The sequence below is a fragment of the Caloenas nicobarica genome, chromosome 11 (assembly GCF_036013445.1).
Source record: "Caloenas nicobarica isolate bCalNic1 chromosome 11, bCalNic1.hap1, whole genome shotgun sequence".
Taxonomy (NCBI): domain Eukaryota; kingdom Metazoa; phylum Chordata; class Aves; order Columbiformes; family Columbidae; genus Caloenas; species Caloenas nicobarica.
In genome coordinates this window covers 6,053,046-6,079,915 of record NC_088255.1, presented here as the reverse complement: position 1 = coordinate 6,079,915, position 26,870 = coordinate 6,053,046, and the positions used below count along the sequence as shown (strand labels likewise).

The window sequence follows — 26,870 nt, the reverse complement described above, 5'->3', positions numbered from 1 at the left end:
TCCTACCCATATTGCATTCACCTGAGAGGCAATGTCAGGGTTTTTTGGCAGACCTCTGTTACTCTTAAGATTTTCTGTCCGTCCAACATAGTACTTGGACATCCCTATGCTTTCAGTCTCTGGATGAAAAGGATTTTTATTTAAACTAAGTGTCTTTTTATTAGTTGCTCTGGTGTCTCATCTTTTTTCCTTCCTCTAATGCTCATTAAAATAAATGAGAACTAGGCTGCATGACTGAACATTAAGACAACTTTCTGCTTCTTGATGCAGAGAATGAAATCTTTATGAGCTTCTTTGATTGTAGCAGTTGCCTAAGCAGTGAACAATATCTGTTTCCAATTTGGAGTTTATCCTCACAGTTTCAGAGAAGGTGTCATGGTGTGATGGAGCTTGTGGAAGATTTCCAGCCCAAATGTACTAGGACATGAGCATCCTCTGTGACTCCCTTGCTCCTCATTATAAACCTGTAAAGGCAGGCATAGATGGTCATTATGTATTACTTACAAATAAGTATTTCATTTTGTAAACAAAGCTATTTTATTTATTATTATTTCATTTAGAAATGTTTTAAGAGTGGATGCTGCTTTTGGTTTTGCTAGCATCTATCTTCAGTCAGCCTTTGAGCATTCATTGGTATCTAGGTGCTTTGGGACTACAAAAGAGATGGTGTTTAAAGCAAATCACTCACTGAGTAAAGACTGATTTTCTTTCGTATACGTTCAAATACTCTTTTCTCTCTCTGCACTTTTTCTGCCTCGTCATTGAGTAAGAGTACATGTATATGATATACGCATTTGTATCTGATACTAAAGCTCAGTTCCAGTGGTAAATTAGATGGCTTCCTCCTTTTGCAGTGAAGTCAATTTAACATCACTCTGTTATGAAGCTGTCCCTTCATTAGGAAACTGTCACTGTGGCATGGAATGAACAGGAGGAAATACATTTTGTTTGGGACTGTCAAATGGAGTCTATTTTGTGGTTATGGTTCACTGTGGTGCTGCTTTTTTTTTTTTTTTTTTTTTTTCTGTATCTGCTAACTGCAGTTGTGGTAACAGCTGCATGAAGGGGGAATAACTGACTGGTACTCTCCACTGCCAGCCTGTGCTTGGTGGGGTACGGGACCTGGTGCTACTGCATATTAAAGAATCTGCAGTCTTGCATTAGATTGTTTGTTTGTTCCATAGCAAATTGATTTTTCTGTCTTCTGATCAGAATAATGCATTCTTCAATTAAGGTAACAGGTTTCATATTAGGAGAACACTGTCATTTTCTGAATATGTAAGAATACTTAATGTTTGACACATCACTTGTAAAGAACATACACATCATAATGAAAATATTTACAACTGTATTACAATATTATGTAAACACTTTCATTGTGGTACCTGTTTACTCAGGTTTTTATTTTAGGGAATGCCTTGTTCTACTTTTAATACAAAGGAAGTATATTTATTATTTAAGATATTGAACTGCTTTGTTGCTGACTGCCACATGTCAGAGAACAGCAAATACTTGACTAGTTTCTCATTTTTTCCCTTTCATAAAACCAAGTTCCGCTTTTTCTGTTCTGTCTCTTATTTTTTTATGGAGCACTCAAAACTGAACTGTTTTAGTAAACAAACTGAATTGAACCATTTGAGTAAACAAAACCAAACCCATTATTTTGCTGTATGTTCTATTTTGGAAACTTACTTTACCTGGTAACGTTCTCTTAGCTGTTAGCATTTATCTCCATGTGTTAGTTACAGGAGAACACAGTGTGACCTCCAGTCTTTTCTTTCTACCTTATTCTGTCCAGCTCCTGCTTCGCTGGCTACTGTGTAGTAGGTGCTAGGCCACTAGGTGATGCTGATTGGCATACAGATACATAATTAGGATAATTTTTAGTGTCTTCCCTGAATCAGTAATGAGAAACTTTGTTATATGTTTGCACATCTACTGAGGTCTGCTTGTGTTCTAGCTTGCATTTCACTTGGCTGGTAGGTCCCACGTGTCATACGCTTGCATAGATCTGCAGTGTCAGACTGCAGAGGAAAAATGATAGTACTATGTTGTTACGCAGTGTCCCCTGGCTTGGTCATCATGTCAATATGTCTTTACCGAACTTGGATAGAAAGCCTGAAACATTGCCAGCCTCCACTGAGCAGTAATGAAAATGCCAGCTGGAAACTTGGCATGAGCGTTAGAGAACTGTCTGTTGTGTAACTGGATTACCCAGGCTGTCATCTGCCAAGCTTTCCTTCAAACTTTGAGAAGAGGGAAAAAAGGGTCAATAATTTAACTCTAGCATGTGCAAAAACACATAGATTTTGTGTTATGCCTGTCAGCAATGTACAAATTACACTGTTGGTGTTACTGAGGAGCATTGAATGTTGGCAGTTTATCGCTTCCCACCCTCTATTTCCCCTGCTGGTGTGTTTTCATTCCTTTTGTGTTTCTGCTGCTCATGTAATATTTCTCCTCATTTTATCTGCAGTAAATGTTAGTTCTTCATAGCTTTGCTTCCATTCATCCTAATCCTGAAACATAATATATGCTTCGTATAGATAATCAGAAAAGTTTGCTATAAAATTTGCAAACACTTTAACATGAAATGTTAATGGGAATTGTATAATAATTCTAAAATATTTCTTCTTCATTTAGCTGCAGATCTTATAGGTGCACCTTCAGGCTTTAGTGTCAGGTTTTTTCTGCTGAACTTCACAATTTTTGAACTGAGCTGTGATTAATTTGGTTTAAAGGATTATAGGAGTTCTGAAGTCACCTTTTTGATATTTATGCAAAAAATTCATTTTTAATTTGGCCATTTTGCTTAACTGACTGGGCATCTTTGAAAATTCCAGACATGATTTGTCAATTTTAATTCTCATAGTGAGTTCTTGTCAGATAGCAGAATGGCAGTAGTTCAATATACAAATGTATTTGGCACAAATACTAGTATTAATAGCTGGATGGGTAAATAAGGATGTAGCCGTTGCATAGGTGGTGTGTGGTTGAACAGTCCTTTACATAGTCTCATATGTGAACATTTCTCAGCACTTGTATGTGGCAAGGCTGTATTACCACTGACAGAACTCAAGTCTTGTCTGATGAGAGAGATTGCAATACCTGGATAAAGTGCTTTTTTTGTCAGCTCGAGGCTCATAAGATACATTCGTGATGTCTTTTTCTGAGGTATGAATCCGGCTGCCAGAGAGTGGCTGAACACCCTTGACTGAGGGACTACCTTTTCTTCTGGTTTAGATCTTTGTCCATTTGAAGTCAACCAAAAAACCCACTCTGAGTTGTCCTGCTGAGTTTCCCATTTTTCTTTTCTCTCTGTGCAGCTGCTGCTCGTTATGAAGAGGGAGAATCTGAAGCTGAGAGCATTACATCCTTCATGGACACTTCTAATCCTCTTTATCAGCTTTATGACACAGTTAGAAGTTGCCGAAATAATCAGGGACAGCTCATATCTGAACCCTTTTTCCACTTGCCCTCCAAGAAAAAGTATCCTGATTATTATCAGCAAATTAAATCACCTATTTCTTTGCAGCAGATCAGGTAAGGAAACAGAATGCAAACTACATCTGGTGGGAAACTATTCAACGGTTTCTTTTATTTCCAGAATCCTATCTTGTGGTCAAGTTGCTGATACCTAATGCAGTGTATACCATCTTTCCTCTATGTTGGGTTGCTTCTTGTTCCAACTCAGTCCGCATCAGTCTTTTGATCATCTTTTATAGATGGCCGCTGTAGGGTTTATTCTCCATGGACTTGCATGTGTAATGTGCCTGGAAGGTTCCCATGTGAATAAATCTGCAGGCTAGATGGGCAGCAGAGAGGAAAGCTTCTGAAGACGCCCCGGTTGTTCTCTTTCCTTGACCTTGATGGCTCGGTTACCTCTTACTGCCATGTTTTTTAAATTAATAGTTTTCAGCAGTGTGAATTGTAGATACGTGCAATTACATTCCTTTTGTCTTGGTCACAGTATAACTGTGGAGAATAATTATTTTCATTCATCATGTATCTAGTCTGGGCTGAAGTACCAAAGCAGTACGCCATTTATAAATCTTTGAGCCATGGAAGGTTCATCAACTGACAGAGTGCAGTTGTTGGATTAAAAACCTGAGTAAAAAGAAGCGAGCGATAGGTTTCTGTAGTGGTCCAAGGTAAGCTAATGTGATGGGTCCTGAGTGCATTAATAGAGCTCAGTGGCACTGCCCAGCCTCAGCTGGGGCTCCAGTCCCTGCCTGGGCTGCACTGCAGAGTCCTCAGCTCCCGGGAGGAGAGGTCCTTGGGGATGGTGGGGTTTAACCTGTCATGGGATGTTTTGCATGTGCTGGGGGACAAGTGTGGAGCTGCCACACTGGTTATCTATCCATCAGTGGCTTTAAAGCATTTTTTCTTATGTCTTGGTACAGCTGTTGGTTTGGCAAAGAAAGTGTCTTGTCTTGAACGAAGCACAAAATGTACTTGATGGAAAAAAAAAAGAAGGTGAAATTGAGAAAAATCACTGACAGTTGTTGGGGAGCTTTTCATCTGAATGTACCAAAGAATATAATCTCAAATGATGTATAAACAGATTTAACTGGGAGAGACCTTCCATTAACAATGTCCTTGATACCAGTTATAGGACAAATAATTTGTCATAGGGAGGCAGCTGCATTTCTGCTTTCCTTACAGCGTAGGCAGGTAAAATCTGGCTATGTGAGCAGTACAGAAATTGCATGCAAATGTATGAGGAACTGTAGAAAAATATTACTTGTTGCCTGAGAGCTTAGAAAATAAAAAGGGACAATCTTTTTAGAAATAGTGTTTGTAGCTCACAAGCTAAAGTACAGTATTTATAATAGTCCAGTTTATTTTAGCAAATTCTGAAATTCAACTGTTCTTTAAATCACCACATAATCTTCACTTCTTACTATACTTAAAAAGCCTTGAAGTCATGTACGTGATGTGCTTTAGGGAAAACTGAAGCTAGCGTGGTTTTACTGATACTACAAATATGTCTTTAGGTATTCAAAACTGCCACTCATAAGGGGTGGAGGTTTTTTGTGTTTGTAGGTTTTATTTTGGTTGTGTTGTTGGTTTTTTTTTTGTTTTGGGTGTGGGCTGTGTTTGGTTTTTTTGGTTTTGCGGTTTTGTTTGTTTGTTTGTTTGTTTTGGTGGTGGTGGGTTGATCTGTGTTTTGTGGTTTGGGGATTTTTTTTTTGAGTTGTACATGCAAAAAGCATATCTTCTGTTCACAGATGGGGACAGAAAAGATAATTGTCCTAGTGAGAATTTGAAGGTGTTGGGGTGAGGCCTGGCATTCCTGTCTCGTCTGTTTCTCTTTGGTGTCTGCCTACCTAGGCTGTCCTGTCACAGTGAACTGTGAAATGTGTGCCTGTTGCAAATTTTACAGCTAGTCATATATTTCAGGAGTTTGTATGTCTTAAATGCAGGAAAATCTTTACAAAAGAATACATGATGTCTAGAGGGAGAGTATGGGTGTAGGTTTTTTTTAATGAGATGTACATCACTCCTATCCCGGTCTCTCAATCACTTTATGAGCGTTATAAACCTCAGTCATTTGAGCTGAGTGCTAATCCTGGGCTGTGTCCAGTCAGGTTTTGAATATCTCCACAGATGGAGACTCCACAACCTCCCTGGGCAACCAGAGCCAGCGTTTGACCACCCTCGCAGTAAGAAAACAAACCAAACAAAACCAACAACAACAAAATCCCACATGTTTGTTTTTTTCTTGCCTTCAGGTGAAATTTCATGTGTTTCCATTTGTTCCCATTACCTCTTGCCCTGGCAGCAGGCACAGATGAGATGAGTCTGGCTCCCTCATCATTCCCTCGCACCAGCTGTTCATACACACACTGATATGAGCCCCCCAACCTCAAACAGGAGAAAATTCAGAGCTGTAGAACAAGAATATCTTATTTACAAAGAAAGGCATGACACTGTGAACCTGTGATTTTTTTTCAGGTGTGGTAGAAGTGCGTGGTGTGGAAGTTATTTTGCAAACTTAACGTTGCTGGTGAAAAGTCATTCTGTAATAACAAATGACCGGAGGAGCAGTTGGGAAATAATGTAGCGGAATGAGTTCAGTTACTCCGAACATAAGTGCCAGATCCTGGCATCCTTACAAGAGCTGTGTTGTGTTCCTTATTAAATTTTGCAACATTAGTGATTCCTAAGGCAAGTGGGTCAGACTTTTCTGCGCCGGAGGAGGGAAGCGCTCCAGGAAATTCCCTGTTAGTGGTTCTTTCCTAATCCATTTGTGAGGCCGGTGTGGGTGCCCAGGCACTGAAATTGGTGTCTTCATTGGCGTGCCCCAGGAAGCTGAGGTTGTCGTCGAGGTTTAAGAAAGTGCAGGGATCTAGCATAAAACACGGCTGGTTTTGTGCAGTGTCTACTATTTGAGTATTTGAAATGCATTTTTCTTAAGAACGTGCATCCTGTTGAACAATTGTCTGTGACACAGGAATCTGAATGTCAGATTTCACTGCACTGGGATGTGTTGAGGTTCTCCTGAAACTGGGAAATTTGTGGTGGCTCTTGTTGCCGTTGGATTCATTATTAATTATTTGATTTGAATTTACAGTAAATATAATCTGGTCAAGCATATTTTGCCTTATAATTTAACCACTTCTACCAATATGGAAAATAAAAGAGTGGAACTTATCTTGAAATACAGGAGACTGTGTGGGTTAAAGCCTAAATAGTTTATAGAGTTGAGAAATTTTTTTTTAATAATAAACCAAATACAAATTAAGTTCTTAATTTAAAAAATACATTAATGTTTTATAATTACATTGACTTTGGAAAAATAATATGGCACTGTGATACAGTTTGCTTAATTTATCAATGAGCAAATTGGGAAAGTATTCTCTGCAGAGAAAATTATATCTCTGTAATATTTAGAATGCCTTGTATATTTTCACTTTATCTGAGATTTACCAGTTTTCCCATTCCTTTTTTCACTCAATATCATTTAATATTCATTGGATGTTGTAGAGTTTTAAAATCTCTAGGTATAACCAGTTTTCTTACCTTAGCAAGTACTTTCAGTGTACATCCTATCTATGGCCTTTAAAATATCGCAGGTTCAAGTAAACAAGGTTCTCGATGCACTTTTATAAAAAGGTTATTTCATTCCTCAATAGGGCATTTGTCAAATGCCTTTATTGCCTGCATTCCTTGTTACAATGTTTTTTCCCCAAAAAGGCTGGAATGGTCTCTGGACTTCACAATTTCAGAGCAAGAGAAGTTACACAATAGCTGGTTTTAGCCATGTGTTGGAATATTGTTTTCTTTTTCCATGGAATTTTTTAGGCATGGTGTGTGATTAATAAAATGTATCTTCTCATTATGCAGAGTGAGTGTCTTGCTGTTCTTCAGTTATTTCAGATATTGCACCTGGAAATGCTGATGAGTTTCCAGTAGAGCTTTTAGGGAGTTGCTTGCTGTTTTACTGTATTGTTTTTTTTAATTGCTATTCTGGTTTTGACCAAATTAAATGTCATGCGGTGTTGTTTTCAGCCTAGTGGTCTTATGAAACTGTGACCTACATTTTAAACTGTGTTTTCCTCATTTTGCAAAGGTCATTATGTTTAAATTATATTCTTCCAAGTTTTACTCATGCTTCCTGGATACAATTGTATCACCATCAATGATTTCATAGAAATTTCTCTTGGTTTCTGGTGTATAAAGGTTAGTTTGTAATATGTTGGCAGTGACTTGCAGTTGAATAGACCCATGAATTTGGTTAGTTTTGGCATGGCTTTGCAAAATGATGTTTATAAAATTATTTCCTTCGAAGATTGGTGAGATTTTTTTTTTTTAAATTTATTGTGAAACTGCATTTCATACTGTAAATCCAGAAAAGTCATAATATTTGAGTTCTGCTGAGTTTGAGTATGATTAAATCTGTTCAAAGTACGTCTGTGAATAACCTTCTTAATTAATCATCCTATTGTTTTCTGACAGCAAGTGCATTGAAGAGGTAGGTTATTTGTCGCCAGGATTACCTTTGTGCCTGTGCAGTTTTCATCTTCATATGTGTGACTGGAAGTTGTCTGTCTTTCCAAACCATGTGGAAGAGCCATTGATTTTTACTAAGTCTTGATTTTTACTTTTCTTGTCAGGCCTTTCATGAATTCAGCTATGAATGTAGGTTGCTTGCTTAGAATCAAGCCTCACCTTGCTTATTTGGTTGTGGATAAATAAATGCTGATAGATGCAAGATTTTATTTGCTGGTAGGGTAGTTTGGATAATAGCTCATCCTTGCTTTTTAAGACAGTGTTTCCTTTTTTCTTCTGGCTCTAGGTTAAGATTTAAAGGAGTAAGATATAATTAAGCTGCTTTTCTTCACTTGTGAGCTAATGAGGTCCTCACCTTCTCCATCAGCTTAAAGATTTTGTTTCTACAGGGTCACGAGAGAGCAGAGAATTAGTGCGCATAGAATAATATACTTAAGATTAATGGCAACTTTAGATGGTTTTTTTCTGCTTTTTGGTGCTTCAGGGTTAGACCGCTGCATTATGATGTGTGTAGGTCACTGTCTAAATACACACAGATGAAGCTGGTGTGGGATACAAAGGCTCTGCAGAGTAAGTGGTGTATTTTTAGGTGAAGCATGTGACAGTGTTCTGGGGTCTGCAGGAGCTGCCCCTCTGGCTCTTCTTGGGGAGGTAAAGCAAATCCCAGACTTGTTAGTGTCAACTGGCTTGGGATGTGCTGATATGAAGAGTCACCAGTTTCTTTTACCATACCATGAAATCATACAGGACCAATTTAGAATTCTCTTTATGTGAGAAGAAGATTGTTGCAGGCTGGATACATTCCCTAGGAAACACTTTTGCCTTGCTCGTTCTGCCCGGAGCTTGCTTTGAATTTGGTCTGCTGCAGAGGATGTGACAAATTTGCCCTTTTCCCAGTTTGATAAAACTGGCACCTAAACATACAGAGTTTGAGCAGGGTCAAGATGTGTTACTAATAACTGAATTTGATTTGTAATATCACGCTGACAGCGTCACTTCATAAATTCTGAGCTTATGTGTGATGAGGATATAGATTTGTGTATTGGCTTTAAATCTCAGGAGAATGGTCATTGATATTGAATTTTTTAATCAGTGTAATCCTCGACTGTCATTGATTCTTTCAGGGCATTGCTTTTTTCTCCTTTTCGCCCTCCTCCCCGACAGTTTTAAGTTGGGTACAGAACAACTCCAGATAAAGAGGAGTAGTACAAAGGGATAGTAGAGAGAAGCAATTTGAATGGAAGAAGTGATACTTCAGTTGAGGTGTAGTCCTTCGGGTTACTGTTTCAGAAAGCTGAACCCAGACCTCATGCAGCAGCAATCGAAATAAAAACTTAACAGTTCTGTAATTCTAGTACATTAAATTAATTGGAAGACTAGAAACTTTTACAGTTTTTCTTCTTCCTGCTGTCCAGTCTCTCAAAGATTGTTTTAGTTCTCTGGAAGAAAGCAAACATGCCAGAGTTGCACAAGAATATTGATAAACTACCTGCTACTAATATTTAAGCAAAATTTGAGACAAGAGTGGAAAAGCAGGAATGTTGCAGACCCACTCGCTCACTTGCAAGAGGATGAACTGCAGAGTGGACCTTGAGAGGACTTTTTCCCAGCTGGGTGGTTATGATCTCTGAAGCACAATTCCTTGTCCTCTAGCAGTTGACTTTATCAGTAAAAAGCATTGAGTCATTTTAGATGTTTGTGGTCAATATTTAATATTCGAATCTAAGGCAGTTGTGGTAGTCTTCACTTTATTAGATTCTTAGAAACTAATTCTGCAAATTCGTCAGAATGAATTGTCACTTGGAAACAAATCGCGCTGATGCCATCTACATCCAAGGGGAGAGAAAAGTCTGTTGGTCAGCATTTCTGTCCAGTGCTGCTGTTGAATGGGTTTATACACAGGACTGGCCTTTTGAATTTTTTTATGTTCTTAATCTCTAAAGTAGTTTAGCTGACTTGGGTACCTTTTTGTAAGATGTTGAATGGCTTCACATATTTTTGTTTTCCCTTAATCCTTTGAAAGTTTGAATCTGTTTAATAAATGTTTATAATAACATCAGTAAACGAGGAGATTACTGCTTGTTTACACACTTAATTGCCCTACGTGCCTTGACAAATAAGAATGTTAAATGATTCTGTTATGAAAAAATTAAAACTCACTTTTGATGTTTTTGATAAATATTGGCTTATTAGTTGGGGTTTGGATGCAAGTTTTTTAAACCTTTTTACTCTATGTTTTCTTGAGTATTCTCTTAATGATGTGTTAGCTTTTGTAACACCAAGTGTTTGTGTGCTGAACTCCCATAATTGCTTGTCAGTATTTTGCTGGACTACAAGAATAAATTACAAACATTTTACTCCATAGATTTTGCTTTCTCTACCAGAGACTGTTCAGATCAGCTGGAGAAGATGTAAAGTGACCTGTAGTGTTTGTTACCAGGCAGTGGCAAGAGCGTGAAGTAGACTCAGGGTTTATATCCTTGGTATTTATGAGCATATGCTTCATGTCCTAGTGGTCTAGGGCAAAATAATCCTGTATTTATTGGGCTTTTTCTTTTGTTTTTGACTTTTTAAATACCAGTTACATACTCCTTAACATATGCAAATAATTGTTGGTGGAGTTTTACAAGGTAGAAATGGAGGCTCACTTTGCCTTTTCTTCATGGCAATTTAATTGGTACCCAAACTCTTTTGCTTTTGTGGGATGCGTGTGTACGTGCTTTTTTATTATAATTTGTATTTTTTACTAATGTAATGAAAATTATATGGGTAACTCTCCTTTTTTTTTTTGAATGGCAGAGTGAGTGAAGCTGACAGGAAAACTTTTTGATCACCTGTTGCTTCAGTTGGAAATATGAAAAAAAATCTAAAAAAAAAAAGCAGAAATACTTGCAAGATACTGATATATTAAAGTCTTAAAAAGCATACACGAACTTAAAATGGTTCTTTTTAAATGAGAATGGCAACAAGTAATTTTCTCCACATCTTATGTTTAGGATATTTGTCCAAAATTGGTTTTTGCTTTTCTCATAGTCATTGAGGACATACTGGTTCTTCAGATCTGAAAGAAGTGAAGAAGAAATACACTATATCTCAGGAAGGTGCATGCAGCTGCCGTCCTGGCAACATGCAGTTAGTTGGATGTTTCACTTCAAAATGTATTTGCATCACAACAGCTCTATAGACACACGTGCACTTCTCTGTAGTTTTTACAGCAGTTTGCAGCTCTGTGCCATGTTTAATCCAACCATGATGTCCTCATCCTTGTCTGAGCAGTGAAGAGTCCTGTTTAGCTTCAGTTGAACATCGTTACTCTTTGTTTGCTGGTTCAGCTGTAAGGTCACGTTGGTGGGTAAGGTTTGGAGCTAGAAGGTATTTATTTTGTGGTAGCACTATGCTCTATCAGGCAGGTTGACATTTGCCTGGGTGCTGTAGAAACCAGACCGGGTTTAAAGGTGGTGAGCAGGTTAAATGTGCATAACCGGTGGATGTGCAGGCAAGCGGGTCAGGAAGGATGTGTGAAGGAGGATTACTGGGTTTTGCGGTTGTGATAGAGTTTGGTTGTTGCAGATTATTACTTTCTGTTGTGTTTAATGAAGTGTTCGAAGCTTTGAAAAAGTTGGCTGAAGCTTTCACCACTGTGCAAGAAAATATGAGAAAACACATTACGTTATTGGCAAACAGTGCACTGATTCATCTGTTTAACATATGGAAAGGGCCTTTTTTTTGTCGTTAGTCCTATTCTAACTTTTCATGCGAAGCACATGTCTGCAGGTAGCACTGATCAACGAACAGGTGGTTTTAAGAGAAGGCAAAAATTGGAGGAGATTAGTATGAGAGGTGTTGGGCACTTCTGTTTCTCTCTGAAGATCATTGGAATGGGTGTGTGGGGAAGGCAGCGTGTGTGTGTGTGCAGAGCTGACCTGTCCCCCCGACATCACACCCAGGCCCTGCGGGTCACAGCTGAGGCGCGTTGGAGGCATCTCAGCCAGTTGTGCTTCTGCCTCGTCTGCACCGCGTCTCGTCTGACTTCAGTCTGCACAGCTTTCAAGAGGGCAGGTTTCAGAATTATTAGAGTCATTCTTTAAGAGGAGATATGTTTCCCTAATATAGTTACAATTGGAAGATATTACTGCAGCGTCAGAAAAAGAAAACACGTTCCTATAATCAGAGCTCTTTGGATATTGGTTTATCATGAAAATGAAGATGTTAAGGAGCTGGTTTGCAATGTGTAACTTGAGAAATACCAATCAGATATTCCACTCTTTTGCAGAACCAAACTGAAAAACCATGAATATGAAACTTTAGATCAGTTGGAGGCTGATTTGAACTTAATGTTTGAAAATGCCAAGCGCTACAACGTTCCCAATTCTGCCATCTATAAAAGAGTACTGAAAATGCAGCAGGTTATGCAGGTATGTGGAGTGAAACAATTAAAAGGATATAACTTCACACATGAATTCATTTTCCTAATTAATGCTTCTCCAAAATAATTTTAAACTAGACTTGTATTTGCAGTAGTAGTTTCTTGCTTAGGGGTAAGTATGGGAGTGAAGAGCATCATAATTCTTCTTCAGCAGACATGCTGCCTTCTGTGATTTCTTCTGGTCACTTTTATTTCTTACTATGACTCTTAATGCAATTAAGTTGTGCAAAAATTGATAATGTGGAGGTTTTTTAGGATTTGCAGGTAACTGTAGGAAGCTAAACCACTTCAAATTTCATGATGTGCTCCAGCTAAGTGCTACAGTCTGAAATGGCATAATTATACTGCTATGGTATCTTATGTTCGCCAACTTGTTTTAAATAAATAATTGTTGCATCTTCCTTTGTGAATCTGATCTGTTCTGATGTTTAATATTTTTCTGGAAATGTCCAGCAGTGGTTTGGCTTCAATGATTTCTTCTTTTTTCAGGCAAAGAAGAAGGAGCTTGCTAGGAGAGATGACATTGAGGATGGGGACAGCATGATTTCTTCTGCTACATCTGATACTGGAAGCTCAAAAAGGAAAAGGTATGCAGTTCTGTAGTTCCTGCATACCATGACACTACTACTTCTTTAACTCGTTTAAGAGAATATTAAGCCATGGTTTTTAGCATTTGTGTAGGGATTTGTAGTTCTGAAACTTAACCTCATTAAGTGTTGGATCTAGTTAATTCAAAGCTGTTTGCTGAATTTATTTTCCTCATTTTTGGCCTATTAGTTGGTGGTTGTCAACATAACTTCCGTAAGTGGCATGGACGCTGCAGTTGCATTGAATTAGGTAGTTTCGTCAGTGGATTTAGGATTTTTACTTGTGCTTTCTTTTTTTAACCTGGTGTTTGCACTGTCTTGACAGGTTGTTAGCAATTATTGTTTCTTTTCTACTGCTTCTCCAATATATGACTATTTATGTAGTTTGGGTACCAATTTCAGAATATAATTGAAGTTAACACTATAGTTGAATTATTTTTTTGAAAGTTTATAGTATTACAAATTATTATTACAAGTATTTTTATTTGGTGAAGTCTCCTGGAATAAATATTTTCATTTTCCATGACCTGAACTCTGCTTGAGGAGTTCTCATCATGAATGTTAGAGGACTACTTCTCTCTCCCTTCTGAATTTGCGCTCTTTGGTTACTTACCTGTCGGCAGCTGGGCCGAAGAGGGTATTTGACAAATAGATAAACTGAGTATGTAATACGTTGATTATTCTGGATACTGTAAAGTAAACAAAGTTCACAATGACCTAAAACATCCTCTTTTAGTGGGCATTAGTGATGGTTTATGGAAAGTATTCTTTAACAGTGATAGCTGTTGCGTAATTAATATTAGTGATGTATTTCACTCCAACAGGTGATAGTTTCTCTAGTCCGCCCCATGGTATCATTTGAAATGAGTTCCAACTTCTGATAATGGTATTGCAATGGTAGCAACTGCCAGTGTAAAGCTATAATTCATCATCTTTCTTTGGTGTTGCTTATGACCTTCAGCTTCCTGTATTTTTAGTTATTTTTTTTGTCAAAGTGACAGCAGTTGTGGGGGGAAGAAGGGAATGAAATAGAGCATCAGCAAAGATTCACTTAAGAGCAATCAAGTAAGTGCAACAATGTACACTCAAAAAATCTCCACAGAGAAAATGTTAACATGGATTTAGGAGGTTGTACAGTCCAGGGATGCTAGGAAAAAGAAGAGTAGTGGAACAGTAAGACAGACCACAGTACCAAATGAAGATCAAGAAGGAACGAATTGCAAAAATTTCTAGTTTTGAGATCTTCAGATTTAAAGAGAGCTACTAACCTAAGCAAGCAAGTCAAATGTCATCAGTGTCCTTTTAATCCTGTGTTGCTTTCTGTCACCTTGTGTGATAGGACACTGAAATGCTTCAAAGAAAAAAATCTGTCAGGCCTTGTCATCTAAGAACAGTAACAGAGAAAAAGTTGTGTTCATAGGTAAGGGAAATAAAAATTATTTTATTTTCCTCATGTCTGGAGAGAACCTGAAAATGCTTTGGATGTTGTCAGTTCAATACTTACCAGTTTCGCTTCCTGAATGATAGGAAGTAAAAGAAGATTGTAAATGCCACTGATGGTGAAAGTGAAGCACTGAGAGGAATTCCAAAGTGTTGCTGAAAAAGGAAAGTAATAACCCAGGCAAAATTAATCCCATTGGGAAAATAATAATGCCATACAAGAGAGTTGTTCGAATGTTCCCTTTTGTGTATCAGATACATGACCTGAATCTTGAGTTTTGGCAAGCCTTTTACTATTTCTGATTTGGTTTTGCTTTACCTGCTTTCATTGAACTAAATGTTAAAACTTGGAAACATTTTAAAATATGGAATTTGGAAGCATGTCTCTTTTCTGGCATTACTCATCTGCTAGTGTGAACCACTAACTAACAGTATCCAGTAGTGAAGATAGTGCAGGAGAAAAGTTTTAACCTATAGAAGATACATTTTAAATTTTCTCTACATGTTTTGACATTCATTTCATTAGTTATTTTGCTGACCTCACCAAGGCGCAAGAGGTATCTGAGGCATGAGGCTGTGCTGGGCAAGGTATATTTTAAATGTAGGAGGAACAGATGCAGATGATGCAGTTTGGTTTCTAGCAAGTTGTACAGTGATGTTTTGTACATTCTGCAAATGAAGATAGTTGTCTTTGTTGTCTTTACTGATAATGTAGTCAAACTTGTAACTACCCAAATAAGTCTTACAGAGGTTGCAATTGGAAGCAGGTTAAAAGTGCTTTGTGGAGAGCGCATTTCTAAAAGTGCTGTGGTATCTGAGCTGAGATGATACATTGTTAACATAAGATTTCCGCTCCCTTATCTTTTTTGCTTGTAGATCATGTAGTATGTGTACATGGAGCCACGTGTAACTGTGTTCCTGATAAGCTGTGTCTTGGTTGTGCTGTCAGATTTCTTGAGACAGCCATAATAGCTACACATAGGATGACTAAAGTTTGTGGTGACAGTATGTACATGGCCGTTTTCTACCTGGGTTTGCAGCTTTGGTGAGATTTATTGACTTGTAGCTTCATTTGGCTGTGGTTGACAGATATTTAAGCAATTGAGACCCTTCTTATTACTACATTCTTGATGTTCTTGTTTTTCTTGTACTGAAGAAGATACAGACTTACTCTGAGATAAACAGCTCTAGTCTCTGATACTCTGTATTCAGCAGAGGTAGTCATGAAGATACAGGCTGAGGGGTTTTTCCCTGTCTGCACTAGGTCTTGAGGTCTTGGATTCAGATGCCTAGTCCTGACCTGTTTTATTTGCGGCTAGAAAGTGCTTAGAGCTCCTTTTGACCTTTGCACTTTTGAAAACTAGTTATTTGCTTTATTCTGTAGAACACTTGAACTCAAGGTGAACAAGAAAAATATCATATCGAGTTTGTTTCCTATTTATTTAGCAGACTGCTGGTTATGATGCTGTCACTGTTTGCAAATGGACCTGTGTTTCTAGTACACTGTCCTAATGTGTGTCTGTTTAGGTGATTGTGGTGGTTTTCTCATGGTAGAGGATAATGTCATTTTGATATTAGTGTTGGAAGTGTGGAAAAGAGGCCCTGACTCTTTTTTTTTTTTTTTTTTTTTTTTTTTTTTTTTTTTTTTTTTTTGTTCTCCTCCTTAACCTGACAGTAAAAAGAATATACGAAAGCAACGGATGAAGATCTTGTACAATGCAGTTCTGGAAGCTCGAGAACCAGGCACAGGCAGACGGCTCTGTGATCTGTTTATGGTTAAGCCATCCAAAAAGGACTATCCAGACTATTATAAAATTATCTTGGAGCCAATGGACTTGAAAATGATAGAACACAATATCCGCAATGATAAATACGTAGGGGAAGAAGCCATGATTGAAGACATGAAGCTCATGTTCCGGAATGCGAGACATTATAATGAGGAAGGCTCCCAGGTACTGTTCTGGTTCTGCATTCACACTTACCTCTCTACTTCTTTGCAGACATATAAGTTATGTTAGAATGGTTTAGCTTTGACTATTACATTATTTATGATAATTTCTAACTGAACTAATTTAGAAAGATGACTTTTTCTTTCTGCCGAAGTTTTAAATTGTCTTCATCTATAGTTGTATAAACATGAAATGCAACGCACTCCTTTGCGAAGGTTAGGCTTATTTCCTGTTAGCGAAACTTGTTCCTCCGCTACAAAAAATGTCAGCTGAATGTTTCCTAATATATTTTAAAAAAATAAGCTGGTTACTAAATGCTTGTTATTCAACCTCAGTTAATCATGAGAAGTTATTTACGCAGTGAATGGTCATCAGCATGTGATTTGGAGCTCAGAACCTCTTGTATTAGTTAGAAAGAAGCTGGCTTTGTTTTCGTGGAAGTGGAGACTGTAAGAGATCGGACTAGAAGACCTGACTTATTTAGTGGAGCAAAAGGATTCTGAAAGGAATATGCTATTCCCTTAACAAATGTATTGTAGAGTGTTTCTATACTGTGATGTTTCTTAGCCAGCAAGCATGATGTAGTGGAACAGAGTGGTGGTAAGAAACCTCCAGCTATTACTAAAGAGGAACTTGACCAGCTACTGTACAGGACTTTAGGATGAGGTTGCGTTCACCAGGGTTGGATTGGAATACCCAGGAGGACTGTTCTAGTCCTGTGTACCTTGATGGAATCACAATACTTCAAGAGATCTTTAATTGCTCAGCATAATGATTTGATGAAGAAGTTGATAAGACAACTGCACCTTGCCGTTTCTTAGTCTTTGGAATAGAAATGCAGTTTTATTGGATAATTTATTCAAGTTTTATATCTTTCTGATTTAGATGGCATTCCTCAGTTCTGCTTACCTATTTAAGTCTATTGAAGGTGTACATTTGAGAAATAAGCCCTTGTTTTTAATCAAGTACTTGGTTTTGCATTCAACTTTTTCAAACTAACATTTAAATGTTTCTTGGGGGCAAGTTCTAAACTAGTCCGAACACAGTAAACTTTGTTTTGTTTTGGTTTTTGATTACTTTACTGATTAATAGGTATACAATGATGCCCATATGCTGGAAAAGATCCTTAAAGAAAAAAGGAAAGAACTGGGACCCCTAGCTGAAGATGATGATGTTGCATCCCCTAAACTAAAGCTAAGTAAGGCAACCTCATACATTGCTATATGCACCATTTCAACACTTATGAAAACCCCACAATACAGATTAAGAGATCTTCTTTTTAGAATAGAAGACATGCTAATTTACACTGACATGCAAAGTGGAATTATATTTTCAAAATTGTGACGGCAATGATGTGTTTTGTATGTGCATATAATAAAAACTAGTTGTTGCAGAAAGCATTTTCTAAGAAAAGTAACTTAGAATGAAGAAATAAAACTTATGAATGGTTGGAATGACTGGTATTTAGCCATGTGGTGTTATCAAAATGTCAGATGCTGCATTATGTGCTCAGTAACACTTCGTTAACACAATGAACATGTGCTGTTCGGATTGCTTGCAAGCAAGGTGCTTCTCAAACTGAGTAAATCTCTTAATTTCCCTGGTCATATGTCTGGGATGTCCACAGAATGATAAAAGAAATGTGAGCTTTACTTGGAAAATTATTGAAAACCATGAAAAACACGAAAGCGAAATTTCCAACAATGTCTGTTCCTAGAGCTGTTGCCCTTATGAACTAGAGTTGCTACTGTTCAAATCTTATGTCCCCTTAACGTGTTCAGAACTTAGCAAACTGAGAAGGCTAAAATTGTACAGAACAGCTTAAAGAAAATAACTGCACACAACCTACTTGAAATATGCAGCTCTTAGTTAAGATACAGGTAGTAGAGAATTCACCGGCAGAGACTGTGCAGTGCAGTAACAGAGATCCCGAATTAACCAAAAAGCTAATCTGATTGATAATCCCATGGGAGGCCTTATTTTACATTTTAGCTGTAATAACCCTCTCTAATTTGGCATAAATCTGTCATAAAGGAATCTGATAATATTTAGAATGCTTAATTTTAGTGATAGCAAAAACCTTGTGATTACTGGATTTTTAACAGCTGTAGAGAGAAATTCATGTAGAGCTAGTAAGGCCAAATTGAATTTAGAGGAGTTATTAATAACAGTAGGCAGGAAAATATGATTTCCGTGGTCTGAGGAGACCTTTGCAAGATAGACCATATAGAAGGGTGATTCTGTGTTTGCTAAAAATAACATTTAAAAAAATGTCCATAAAATGATGAAAAATAAAAGAAGCTACGACTTGGAATCGGCTCCATGTTGCGAGTCTTCTGCTCATACCATGAAGTAGTTCTTCAATAGCAATTCTCCAATGTAAAGGAGGTGGACAAAGAAGTGTGCAGGCTCTGGTTCTGTAATTATATTTTCTTTTTTTTTCTTCTTTTTTTTTTTTTCCTTTTTGTCTGCTTAGGTAGAAAAAGTGGCATTTCTCCTAAAAAATCGAAATACATGACTCCAATGCAACAGAAACTGAATGAGGTGTATGAAGCTGTTAAGAATTACACGGATAAACGAGGCAGGCGATTGAGCGCCATCTTCTTGAGGCTGCCGTCTCGGTCTGAGCTTCCTGACTATTATGTGACCATTAAAAAGCCTGTTGACATGGAAAAGATCAGAAGTCACATGATGGCAAATAAATACCAGGATATTGACTCCATGGTGGAGGACTTTGTAATGATGTTCAATAATGCTTGCACATATAACGAGCCAGAATCTTTGATTTATAAAGATGCCCTGGTCCTGCATAAAGTTTTGCTTGAAACTCGGAGAGAAATAGAAGGAGATGAGGATTCTCACGTGCCCAATGTCACCTTGCTAATTCAGGAACTTATCCATAACCTTTTTGTATCTGTTATGAGCCACCAGGATGATGAGGGCAGATGCTACAGTGACTCCTTAGCTGAAATTCCTGCTGTTGATCCTAATTTCCCAAATAAACCTCCTCTGACTTTTGATATTATCCGAAAAAATGTTGAAAATAATCGCTATAGAAGATTGGACTTGTTCCAGGAGAATATGTTTGAGGTACTGGAGAGGGCGAGAAGAATGAACAGGTGAGTGAAGCCATATTTTTCAGGTATCCTTTGTCTTGTCACATAAGTTTTGCATGTTAACATTTGACAAAGGCTGAAGTGGTTTTTTTTAAGGTGTTTGCTTCCTTTGATACGAGTGTTTAGAAAACTAAATCTCAGAAGTTCTATCATGTCTTTAGTGGAATGTATGTTTTCATTTAAAAACAAGGAGATAATTTTGATGTTAATCTTCCAAAGGCACACCTGATGAAAACCAGGTTTGTGCTAACTTTCAAATTGAGAAAGTGAAGAGGAGGAGCTGTTCACCAGCTGCTCAACTAGTGGATTACTCTTTTGGAGCAATCACAGTTGTATGACTTATGGTAATATTGTGCAAAAACTATGAACACTTGCAAATTCTCGCAGTGTTTTATTTGAGTACTTGGGGGTGTACAAGTGAGTTCTTGTCTCTGAAGGAGTTAAAAATTATATTTAAACATCTGCTAACAGGAGTATGTGTAATTAAAGGAAGTCAGTTTTGTTAATAGTAATGTTATTACAGGAGTTTTCAAGACTTAACAGATTGGAGAGGGCCAGTGGCAAGTATTTTGGTCACAATGAGTTACCGTTGATTTTTCTGATATTTCAGGACTGTATACAACAATACTGTTTTAGGTAAACTATAATACAAACTGGCAGCAGAGTAGCAGGTGGAGCATGACTTGCCTGTGTCTGCTACTGCTTGTTACGAGTCAGAATAGAAATCTATTGGTAGAGCGAAGCTTTAGTTTTATCACTAAGTGCAGCGATTGATGGGTGTGTGTTTAGGATCCTGTTTGATGCTGCACAAACTGTGTTTCTGCCCTGTCGTATGTATTTTTACACAGGACTGATTCGGAGATTTACGAGGATGCGGTTGAACTTCAGCAGTTCTTTATTAAAATTCGAGATGAACTTTGTAAGAATGGAGAGATTCTTCTGTCACCTGCTCTCAGCTATACCACCAAGCATCTTCACAATGATGTAGAAAAGGAAAAGAAGGAAAAGCTGCCCAAAGAAATAGAAGAGGATAAGCTGAAAAGAGAGGAGGAGAAGAGAGGTAGCTACTTTCTTTTAATTAATTTAAAATGTATTAATTGAAAAACATACCTATGCATATGATGTATCCTTTGCTGTTGCTGCAGCTGCACCTTCTGAAGGGACCTTAGTAGTCTGCTTGTCCACCAAAGGTCTTGTATTTTATTTTGATCCTTCTCAGCCATGCCAGATGGCTTTAAGAAAGAGATGTAGGTAGATGCTAACCTATGTAAACTCTTTCATCAGAACACATTAGCATACCAGTTATTTCAAGGATATTATAAAACAGTATTTTTTTATTAAAGCCATTATGTAGGGCAAGAAAGCTTCTGTGAAGGTCCTTTATGTTTCATAGTTTGTGGCTGTTACTGTCCATATACTCGTTGTGGAGCATGTCTAGGGGAATGAATAAAGCTTTCTATTTGTTCCTTTCCACAGATGGGAGCAGAGCTGTTAGCTATGTCCTAGAATTGTCTTCGTAACATGGTTCGTCTTCCCACATAGCACTAATATCAGCATCAGTAAAGTCTGGTTGCTCCAACCAGGCTCAGTATTATAAGGGGACAACAGCTGCGATGCCCTTTTTCTGTTTTCCTTTGAGAGTTAAAAACCCCAAAAAAAGCAAAACGTGCCTTTCTGGTGGCTTCTGAGCTCCGTGCTGTCACTGGGTTCCTCTTAACTCACTGGAAGAGCTCAGGAAAATTCAACCGAAGAAGGGAAACTCAACCTTCAGCAGAACCAGTAGCAAAAAAGTTAGCCGCACAAAACACACTTAAACCTTCCTTCATGCTGGAAGTCAGTGACAGGGATGCGTCTGGTATCACGTGGCACTTCTGCACGCAGCAAAGGGTGCGGGCATTCATATCAGCAATCTTGGCTATCGTGGAAATGTGACATTGCTAACGTCTGTTTTTCCCTTCTTGAAATAAGAAGCGGAAAAGAGCGAAGATTCTTCTGGGTCAGCTGGGCTGTCAAGCTTGCATCGGACCTACAGCCAGGATTGCAGCTTCAAGAACAGCATGTACCACGTAGGGGATTATGTGTATGTGGAGCCTGCGGAACCCAACTTGCAACCTCACATAGTCTGTATTGAGAGGCTGTGGGAAGATTCAGCTGGTAAGGATGTCTTTGCTATAGAAAAACAGTACGGTGAAACTTCTTACTATTTAAAACTTCCAATTTAAGCTTTTTCTGTATAAATGGTATTTATTTTATTTGCAGAAGTGTGTGGGGGCTGGTGAGTATTTTTCTTGTTTCTGAGTTGCTTCATTCCAAAGAATATTGCAAATACAAAGTTCTTGGATCAGCACACACTTTTTTGTTGTTCTTCTCTACCTACCCTCAAATCGTAAACATCCCAGAGAACAGGCTCTTCTAAGCGGGACGGGCTCCTTCTAATTTAGGCACAGAACAACACTTGGGGTTTTTCTCTGCTGAGAAATCTGAACCAAAGTTGGGCATGTTTAACGGCAAATATTCCACAGGACAACTCAATTTCAGAACTTGCCTCTGTTACATTTCAGAATTGAGCTGAATCTTGCATTTCCTAGACCAAATCAAGCCATAAGAAGTACTGTTTGGTTGGTTGGTTTGTTTGTTTTTCATCAGTGATGCCTTCTGTTTGCGGCAGGTACTTCTCTTAAGTGTAAGAAAGGGCAGAGGTGTGGCAAGAGTATCAGATAAGCACAGTGCACTCTCAGCAGTCTTGGAAACTACAGTTGCTGAGGAGTACAGTGGAGTTAATAATTTTGGTTCCACTGTTTTTAAAGGAATGCAATGGATGCATTACAAGGACAAATTAAAAAGACCGTGACTCTTAAATTTGGAGAGGGGAAATGTAAGGCAGGGTATAATTAAGGTCCGCAAAGTCCTGAAGTGGGTAGATAAGTTGAATGCAGAAGTACTATTTAACAAAACCAGCAGTACTAGAGTTAGAGGGCACTCATTGACAATAATAAATCAGATTAAAACACATGAAAGTGTTTGGCTTTTCAATACAGCAGGTAGTGAGCTTCCTGGCTTCTTCAGGAGCTTGTGGAGGCAGATTACATCAGCAGGTTCAAAAGTGAGTGAGACAAGTCCGTGTACAACAGGTCTAAACCAAATAATAAAGGGAATAAGCACTAAATAATAGCCAGATAAAGAGAATAGCTCTCTAACACCTCTAATGCAGTGACTGTAGGAGGAGTGGAATGAGTTACAGAGAGTGGCCAAGATCAAATGTGTTCCCGTGGTGGCCTGTCCTCATTCAGTTGGTTACAGTGTGTTTGGGTAGATGAACTGCTGGCCAGTTGGATATTCTTATGTTCGTTTGTCAGTAATGGAGAAAGTGAATAGCAGAAAACACTTTTTATTCTGGTTCAGTCTAGAGATGACAGATTTTCTTTGATTTAGAAAAATACTACATATTTGTAACTTATTTATAAATCGTTGTTAACAATTTGAATTTGTCACAGCATAACATGGAGGAAGTAGTTCTTAAAAAACTTGAAACCAGTTACCCGAGGTTCTTCAAATAATCAGGTGATTGTTGTGTAGAATGTGAAGCTATTTCAAGGCCTGAAAGTCAAGATTTATAAATAAGAACTGATTCCTCCTTTATTTTGCTGACTCAGGTTTTACTGGGGTAAAAACAATTGCCTGGCTTTTTAAATGAACTGCTTTTCCTTACCTGAAACAGTTACGGAATCTTGTCCTGTTTTAAAAAAGATTGCTCTCAGTATAAATGATTATGTGGCTGATTAATCAAATCTATAGTTGTTTTTTCTTGCTCACTAGAGAATATGCCATTTTACATCTGTTTCTCTCTCCCCCTTTTTTTTTTTTTTTTCTCTTAACAGGAGAGAAATGGCTCTATGGCTGTTGGTTTTATCGACCAAATGAAACGTTTCATCTTGCAACACGAAAATTCTTGGAGAAAGAAGTTTTCAAAAGTGACTATTACAATAAAGTTCCTGTTAGCAAAATTTTGGGCAAATGTGTGGTCATGTTTGTCAAGGTGAGAGACTATTCAGACTAGTTCGTTAAGCAAATAATATATTCTCTGCTGTTTTCTTGAAGAGCTGTAGGCATTCTAACATAGAGACAGTCTACTAACACTTAAGTAAAAAAATACTGTTTGTATTGTTCATTTGCTTCATGAGATATGTAGTTCATCCAAGTGATGGTGCTTCCTCGTGCTGGTTGGTTCGTAGAATCATATGTTTATTAGATAATTAGCTAAGTGATTTTTCAGACCATGTGGTAGAGAAATTGCAGGTAACTTCTTAATTGTTCCCATAAAAGCATGTAGATGTAGGTTTGGTAGAGAGGGAGGCTTGAATGGCTTTGTAAGAGGATGAAGTGTTTAATCTCTGTCTCAAGTTGGATTCCACATCACTCTTGTGCTGGGGATTTTTGTCTTGTTCACAACACATCTCAACCAGTTTTCTGAAGGTCAGGTCATGTGTTTGTATGGAACAAAGTGCTCCAGCTGCCAAGTACATGAATGGGTATCAGAGTTGCATATCAATGAGCACGGAGCTTAGTTTCCCCCAGAAAAACCTGATGGTCGTGTCCTCTTTCCAAGTCAAAGCTCAGAAATCTTGTGAAGGTGGTTTTGGGCTGCAGATCTTGTACTTGTTAATGTACCGTTTTGGTCAACAAATAAAGCCTAACTGTTCTCACATAACCTGTACTGAAATTAGCTTCTCCTCTAAGGGTGGGATTTCTTGTTTGCTTTTAATTTTTAGTATAACTCAGATGTCAAACTGGAAGAAAAGAACGCATCAGAAAGGCTTTATTAATCTGAAGGTGTTCTAGATATAAATGAAGAAAAAAACCCAGGAAGCGTGAGAGGGATTTCACTGTGCGTCTGGGGGATATGTATGTGTGTTGCTGAAATATTTAATCTTTTTTTCTTCAATCTGCAGGAATATTTTAAATTGTGTCCTGAAAACTTCAGAGATGAGGATGTCTATGTCTGCGAGTCACGTTATTCTGCAAAAACAAAATCTTTTAAAAAGATTAAACTGTGGACTATGCCTGTGAGCTCTGTAAGATTTGTCCCACGAGATGTACCTCTGCCTGTGGTCCGTGTTGCTTCTGTATTTGCTAATGCAGACAAAGTAGACGAGGAGAAACAGGCCGAAACATTGGAGGACAGTAAGGTGGAAGAAAGTATCCTTCATCTTGAAAAGGTATGGAAGATAACAGTGGAACATTGATTATGGTTGACACATAAGAATGACAAAGTGTGAGTCTCATGACTTCAGTTCCACAACATCCAGACAAAATAAAATATTAAAAAATATGTTTATGTTATAAATTATGTTGAGCACATTTTAAATAAATACAAACAAAATATAAATAGACTAAACAGAAAATAAACTGTGTACATATTTGCTAGATTCTACAAATGTTTCAAATGCTTGCTTGTGGTCGTGTGAAAGTTGGTTTTTGTGGTCTGGGTTTTTTTTTTTACCACTTCAGAATTAAAAATACAACTTTACTGTAAAGCTTCCCTTAAGCCTAAGGAATCAATAGAACTGAAAGTCTGGTTTTAGTTCATGACGATACTAAAATGCTTTATTATGTAGCATTTCAGTAAAATAGCTAGTAGCTAGGCAGTGGTAAGCAGCACATAATATTCTGGGGTTTGTGACCTATTTATGGTTGAAAACTGAGCAGTTTATTGTCAGAATGCTTAAGAATATTTTTGTCCAACATACTGGGTAAAGTGATTTATTGTATTTAGAGTCATAAAATAAATTTCAATAAATGTATTAAATTCAATTAAGTTGAAATAAATTTAGAGCCATAAAAAAATAAACTAAGTCGTTAAAAAAAAGCCACTTTACATTGAGTTCTCTTAACAGAACCTCCAAACAGAATACCCAGCATGCTCATTGTCAGCTTTAATCAGACACTCAGTATATATTATGGTATTTATTCATATCATGACAAAAGAAGGAATTATTTCTACCAAGAGAACAAAAATTTTTGGTGTCTTTTCCTTCCGTACCTTTGGGATACAGCCTGTGTTTTCATTGGCTTTCTGAAATCCTAGACTAAAAGGTCAAATGAGGCACAATGTCAGTTTTGACTAGAAAGTAAGACATTAAATAGCACAAATGGTATCAATTTGCAAGCAATACATGGGGTATTTATATTATTGTATATGAAAGTTGAATCATTAAATTTCTATGTATGTTAACTTGGCCATATACTCAATTCTTGCCTCTTAAGCATGTTATTGTGCTTTAAAACAGACTGTCAACATAGGCTAACAAGGTTTGGCATGGCCAGTTAACTTTGAAGCGACAGAACAGAAGAGGACCTGTAAATTACTGTTTGGGCAAAATTACAGTTTCGTGAAATAGGAAAGCTTGTGACATACATGGAGGGTATCTTTGGCTTTATTTAATTTTTAGATTTCAAGGCCCCTCACTTTCACATGTACAGTTCTGTTTAGTGTTTACCTATTATTGGTAACATAAAGATAGAGCAAAGTCTCTTACTTGCACCTGGCTTCTTTTTTTGTGTTTGGTTTTCATTCATCCACAAGTTTCTAAATGGATATTCTTCTGCAGGAGAAAGAAGACGTTCCAGTAGAAATGTCCAATGGAGAGCCTGGTTGCCATTACTTTGAACAGCTCTGCTACAACGATATGTGGCTTAAGGTTGGGGACTGTGTCTTCATAAAATCACATGGGTTAGTGCGACCTCGGGTGGGAAGGTAGGTGCAGCTTCTTCATTTGCAGTTTGCCTATGAAAATAACTTGGACAAAAGATGGACTTGTTGCAAAAAGTATAAAAGAGGTTGGGAAAAAATGTTCTGAATGAAGCTAAATGTTACAAGCTCTTAATAGATTGAGGCAGAGGTTTAGCTGCCTAATAAAAAAGTGATACAGTTGTACAGTTGGAATAGGCTGCTGTTCTTTTCTCATTTTTACTGACAGTCTTCCTGACCAACTTGCATCCAGCTGTCTCATTGAGGACGGATGGCCTTTCATTTATGTCAGTGGTTTGGTTATCTTTGCAGAATTGAAAAGATGTGGGTGCGAGATGGAGCTGCGTACTTCTTTGGTCCAATCTTTATACATCCTGAAGAAACCGAACATGAACCAACTAAAATGTTCTACAAGAAGGAAGTGTTTCTGAGTAACTTGGAGGAGACCTGTCCAATGACGTGCATTTTGGGTGATTATTAACAACTTTAAATCCAATGGGCACTCTTTCTTTTCTTACACAATCTGAAGTGATTTATAACTATGTGTAGCTTGATTCCAAGTATATTTTTTCACACTGAGTGGGGAAG

General features: G+C 37.7%; 1 protein-coding gene across 10 annotated transcripts in view; it reads left to right on the top strand.

Annotated features, from left to right (window-relative positions):
• Positions 1 to 26,870, top strand: part of PBRM1 (polybromo 1) — a 66,676-nt gene that overhangs the window by 17,259 nt on the left and 22,547 nt on the right. For all 10 annotated transcript variants that reach the window (XM_065642805.1, XM_065642803.1, XM_065642802.1 and 7 more), the window contains 12 exons: positions 3,327 to 3,543; positions 12,290 to 12,431; positions 12,932 to 13,029; positions 16,145 to 16,421; positions 17,511 to 17,616; positions 18,895 to 19,537; positions 20,383 to 20,594; positions 21,503 to 21,688; positions 23,413 to 23,570; positions 24,484 to 24,750; positions 26,143 to 26,288; positions 26,595 to 26,752. In XM_065642805.1, coding sequence (XP_065498877.1) covers positions 3,327 to 3,543; positions 12,290 to 12,431; positions 12,932 to 13,029; positions 16,145 to 16,421; positions 17,511 to 17,616; positions 18,895 to 19,537; positions 20,383 to 20,594; positions 21,503 to 21,688; positions 23,413 to 23,570; positions 24,484 to 24,750; positions 26,143 to 26,288; positions 26,595 to 26,752 — 2,610 coding nt within the window. The remainder of the gene's footprint in view (positions 1 to 3,326; positions 3,544 to 12,289; positions 12,432 to 12,931; positions 13,030 to 16,144; positions 16,422 to 17,510; positions 17,617 to 18,894; positions 19,538 to 20,382; positions 20,595 to 21,502; positions 21,689 to 23,412; positions 23,571 to 24,483; positions 24,751 to 26,142; positions 26,289 to 26,594; positions 26,753 to 26,870) is intronic.